This window comes from Gadus morhua, chromosome 6 (genome assembly GCF_902167405.1).
Source record: "Gadus morhua chromosome 6, gadMor3.0, whole genome shotgun sequence".
NCBI lineage: Eukaryota > Metazoa > Chordata > Actinopteri > Gadiformes > Gadidae > Gadus > Gadus morhua.
Window position 1 is genome coordinate 21,022,067 of NC_044053.1, and position 5,552 is coordinate 21,027,618.

At 48.8% G+C, this 5,552-nt stretch overlaps 1 protein-coding gene across 1 annotated transcript; it reads left to right on the top strand.

The window, feature by feature from the left end:
- Positions 1-1,717: 1,717 nt before the first annotated feature.
- Positions 1,718-4,754, top strand: fzd10 (frizzled class receptor 10). Its single transcript, XM_030357827.1, has one exon. The coding sequence runs from the start codon at positions 2,589-2,591 to the stop codon at positions 4,374-4,376; it is 1,788 nt and encodes a 595-aa protein (XP_030213687.1). The 5' UTR covers positions 1,718-2,588; the 3' UTR covers positions 4,377-4,754.
- The last annotated feature ends 798 nt before the right edge of the window (positions 4,755-5,552 follow it).

Here is a 5,552-nt window from a genome sequence, read left to right on the forward strand (position 1 = left end):
ACGCTGTCTAAGCCTGCTTGCTTCACATGAGGCCAGTAAACAGTTATGATGGGAAAGACCAGTACACACACACACACACACACACACACACACACACCTCACACACGCACACACAAACCCCTCACACACACCTCACACAGACCTCACATACACACGATTCAAGCAAGTGATGGATGGAGATAGGAGGTGAAACACAACAGTGGGGTGGGCGGGGTGAGCGTATCCATAAGTGTATTCATATTCTATATTTGTGCTTGTAGCCGCTCACACTGAGAACCAACAGCTGAAACGCCAGGAGTGAGATAGGCCACGCTAAGCCATTTAGCCACGCCGGTGCTGCTGTGTCTCATCTCGTCCAGGCACATTTCACATCTACCCAGCGCCGCTAAGATGGCCTTTGGTATATAAAAACCCACTCGCTCAAACACATGTGTGTCGGTCTATTACGTGGATTTCACCCCCTGTGATGGGGACAAAGGCTGGGCGCCGCAGTGTACAAATCTTACACGCACAAACTTTAACGAGGTAATGTTAGTTACTGGCTAGAGGGACCTGGGGTCACAGATGGAGAGAGAGAGAGAGAGAGAGAGAGAGAGAGAGAGAGAGGGGGGAGAGACACAAAGGATGGCTCCTGACATGATCTTTCCTCTGTCTTTTATTGCCCCTCAAGCGAGCTGGCCGTTATAACATGACCAGTAGCTACTTTTTGGTCCTCTGACATTTTATTTGATAGTTCGTGAAAACTTGGTATACATTTCATTTTTACATAGAATATGTATTTCCGTCTCATATTCAATTGTACAATTAAATAGGCAATAGCAACACTGGAAAATAAAACATTTACTTAGATGCGATTAAAAGTGTACTTTTTACATGATGAAATGTCTGTAAAACATACTACATTATATATCCGTAGGATAGCAAAGCACAAAATAGGCCTTCTTTATCTTCAGATCATAACGTCTCACATGCATACCACTGCTCTAATGTGATTAACGGCATCATCCCATCACCTTCGGAAACTCATACTATAAGTGTTGAAGAGAAGTGGGAATCAACGAACAGGCCTAAACGAGCCTAATCCTCTATAAATGATGGGAATACGAGCCTGTGATGGCTGGACGCGCAGTTTATCTTCAGGTCCTCAGACCGAGGTTCATGTATTGATTCAGAGAGGGGTTACTTTACTAGGCTAGAAGAAAACCAGAGTGTTACACTTTCATGTTTGTCATCCAGGGAGAGGTAAAATGTTCTGTTAAAATACTTTTCACATGACCTGACATATGACATTTTTTTGATATAGGCTGAAATAAAAAAAATAAAAAAAAATAAAAAATAAAAAAACATATGCCATCGCCCAAAAAGGTAAATGTAATCAATATAAATGCATACATATATATATTTATTTTATTTTTTTAGGGCAAGCTGTAAATATCTTGGCCTGTATCTTTTTATATCGGATCTTCTCATATCAAGCGTTTTACAAAAAAAAACGCTTGATATGAGAAGATCGGTTGAACTGCACTTCTGAAATGATCTGAACACTATTTTGATCGTGCAAACACATGGACGTTTGAAGTTTGCTGTAAACCTTTAAAACGCTGTTGTGAGTGATTGGCCAACAAGCCGTTCCGCACGATTTGAATAGTAATCAACATGTCAGTGTAATCTTTCTTATGCAAAGTAGTTGTCTTTGAAGGCGGATCTCTTGGCAGGTCGGAGGAGGAGGCGGAGGAGGACGGCAGGCGACTAGCACCACAGACCAGACGAGTGCTTCCACCAGACGCTTGAACGCGACCAGTCAGAGGAGGTTATGATCCAGATCTCTGCTCCAGGACCCACAGAACTGCTCCTGCGGAATGATCCACACATCTGCTCTACGATCCAGACCTCTGCTCCTGCTTTATTATCCACAGATCTCCGTTAACCGCTGGGGACATGTATGTCGCTGACTGGATCGTCGTCTACGAGATCCAAACTTCCCGCACCTCCCGATCGAACTAAAGTGAACATTGGAAAGTAGCGCGTGTTTTTTGCTCCTCTTTCTGATATAAGTTTCCCAGCACTCAGTCTCCGCTGTGCCATCGTGGGTTCCCCGGAACGTCCCGAAGTGTGGCGAGAGGACTCGGAGAGCCCGAAACAAGAAAGTTTCCCACAACCTGGAATATAAAACCGATTACATCTTTTCTTTAAGAAGTATATTGCATCTCTCGCCTGGCTGCATCGTGTTCATTATTACATGCCGCTGTGTTCTGCGGAAGAGCATCGACAGTTAAGTGTCCTCCACAACATGTCGCTGCATGGACTTCAGCGCATCGCGACTTCAACTTCCACGGGACGCAATCCGGCGTTTCTAATCCTCCGGGATCAACGCGTTTAAACCATCAGGCAGAAGCACCAGGACGGGGATCAAACCGACGCCTCTGGAAGCGTGTGTACTTGGGTCTCTGGTCAGGTAGCCAACACGCAGATTAAACATTGAATGCATGCATCAGGATGAAAGCTACGCGTGCGTATTAGTGAACAGTAGTAAACATTAAACACAAAAAAGTGTTTGTTGCAAAGACTGTTGAGATCGAGAGATTACAATGGCTCAGATTTCGGATCATGGACTTATTTATGTGCTTCTGAGTACCGTTGTATTTTGGAGCGGCGGGGGACGGGCCATTAGCTCCTTAGACTCGGATCGCTCTGGCGAGGGACGGTGTCAACACATTAACATCCCCCTGTGTAAGGACATCGGCTACAACATGACCCGTATGCCCAATCTAATGGGCCACGAGGACCAAAAGGAAGCAGCCATTGAGATCCAAGAATTCGCTACTTTGATCGAGTTTGGCTGCCATAGCCACCTGAGGTTTTTCCTGTGTTCACTGTATGCGCCTATGTGCACGGAGCAGGTGTCAACGCCTATTGCAGCCTGTCGGGTCATGTGTGAGCAGGTCAAACTCGGCTGCTCTCCCATCCTGGAGAAATTCAAATACAGCTGGCCCGAATCCCTCGACTGCTCCAGGCTGCCCACCAAAAACGACCCCAACAACCTCTGCATGGAGGCCCCCAACAACGGCTCCGAGGAGCCCCCTAAGGTCTCCCACACCCAGTCGCCAGACCTCAGGCCTCAGCGGCCCCTCAACGGGCAGGATTTCCCCCCCAAGGAGAGCAGCGCTGGGGGCGGCGGCGGCGGCAGCAAGGGCACCTGCAGCAACCCCAGCAAGTTCCACTACGTGGAGAAGAGCGACTCTTGCGCGCCGAAGTGCCAGCCCAAGGTGGACGTGTACTGGAGCCAGGGTGACAAGCGCTTCTCCCTGGTGTGGATGGCGGTGTGGTCCATCCTGTGTTTCGTCTCGAGCTCCTTCACCGTGCTCACCTTCCTCATCGACCCGCAGCGCTTCAAGTACCCCGAGAGGCCGATCATCTTCATGTCCATGTCCTACTGCGTCTACTCGGTGGGCTACCTGGTCCGGCTGTTCGTGGGCGCCGAGCGCGTGGCCTGCGACCGGGACGGCGGCGTGCAGTACGTCATCCAGGAGGGCCTGGAGTCCACGGGCTGCACCATCGTGTTCCTCGTCCTTTACTACTTCGGCATGGCCAGCTCACTGTGGTGGGTGATCCTCACCCTCACCTGGTTCCTGGCCGCCGGGAAGAAGTGGGGCCACGAGGCCATCGAGGCCAACAGCAGCTACTTCCACCTGGCGGCGTGGGCCATCCCCGCCGTCAAGACCATCATCATCCTGGTGATGAGGAAGGTGGCCGGGGACGAGCTGACGGGCGTGTGCTACGTGGGCAGCATGGACGTCAAGGCGCTGACGGCCTTCGTGCTCATCCCGCTCTCCTGCTACCTGGTCATCGGCACGTCCTTCCTGCTGTCGGGCTTCGTGGCGCTCTTCCACATCCGCCGGGTGATGAAGACGGAGGGCGAGAACACGGACAAGCTGGAGCAGCTGATGGTGCGCATCGGGGTGTTCTCGGTGCTGTACACGGTGCCCGCCACCTGCGTCATCGCCTGCTACTTCTACGAGCGCCTCAACATGGACTACTGGCGCGTGCTGGCGGACGAGCAGCGCTGCGGCGAGGTCGGCATGGGCGGCGGCGGGGAGGAGTGCGTCATGAAGGCCTCCCTCCCCGCCGTGGAGATCTTCATGGTGAAGGTGTTCATGCTGCTGGTGGTGGGCATCACCAGCGGCATGTGGATCTGGACCTCCAAGACCTTGCAGTCCTGGCAGAACGTGTTCAGCCGCAAGCTGAAGAAGCGCACGCGGAGGAAGGCGGCCAGCGTGTTCACCAGCAGCAGGCCCTACATCAAGCCCCACCCCTCGCTCAAGGGCCACGCCGGCACCAAGTACGGGCCCACGCGGCCGCCGCCCACCTGCGTTTAAGCGGGCCGTGTTGTTTGGCCTTGAGACGAAGAAACGTGTACAAAAAGCTCTTAACTACATGACACTTTTTATTGTGATTCAAAGTGCCCTCCTAATATCCTAATAAAGGGGTTCATGTTTTGTTGTTGCCGTGTTGACGTTGACGCAGTGTTGATCTCTCTTTGGATCTTCCGTCATCGCGTGCGTTGACGGCTGCCTTCTCTTTGTGTGACACTGTGCCTGTACAGATGCCGTGGATTCACGGCTCCTGTTGAGGAATTCTGGGAATTTAATCCAAAAAATTAGTTTTGTTCCCATAACAAAGCGGAACAGTGGGGTATACCATGTGGACGTGCCATGGGGATGCTTTAACATTGTGCAATATGTATAGGAGGATTAAAAGACCCGAGTACCCCGAAAGACATTACATGAATGGCCTGAATATTGATATAGAGTATTGCATTTTGATAGATTTGAATAGAAGCTGAGGCGGTCATGTGTTTGTACTGGCGCTCCACCAGTAGGATGAACTGCTCAGGATAGTGTGGACGCCCCGCTGGGAGGCAAACATTGGGGCATTAGCGTAACAAGCACTCGTTTTGGGGAAATTAAGAATATTTTTAAACACAGTTTGAGTTCTTCCCGTTTTTCTGCTGTTTTATAGCACAATGACAATTTGTATATAATTCTAAAGGTTCATATTTTATAGAAAAAATAATAAAACATTCTAGTTTTAAATGCTCACAAAACTAGAAAACTTGCATTGCCACTTGCTTTGTCTCCATTCTTCTTTAATCAAATATTATATCCAACACTAAATGTGCTTCTAGCTAGCGGTTTCGATATAAATCAAAACAAATTGCTTTTAAGTTATGTTTATGCATTATGCATTCATTTGAACATTATTCTCGAGATCCTTAAAATGCATCATGCTCTGAGCATTATTTAGTGTACAAACACTTTATTATTTGTGAACAATGACATCCAGTTCTTATTTTAATCTTAAAAGGGAATCATTTCCAACGTTTAAGCTAATGCCAAAGATAGCATTAACTATGTTCCTATTTTAGTACTGTTTCATAATTTATTTTTCAAATGTATAGCCTGTCTGTCACTGGTCTCATTGGCTGACTTGAAGCGGGGGGGTGGGCAGCAGATTGGGGTGGCTAGATCACATCAAAGAGATTAGTGAGTGAT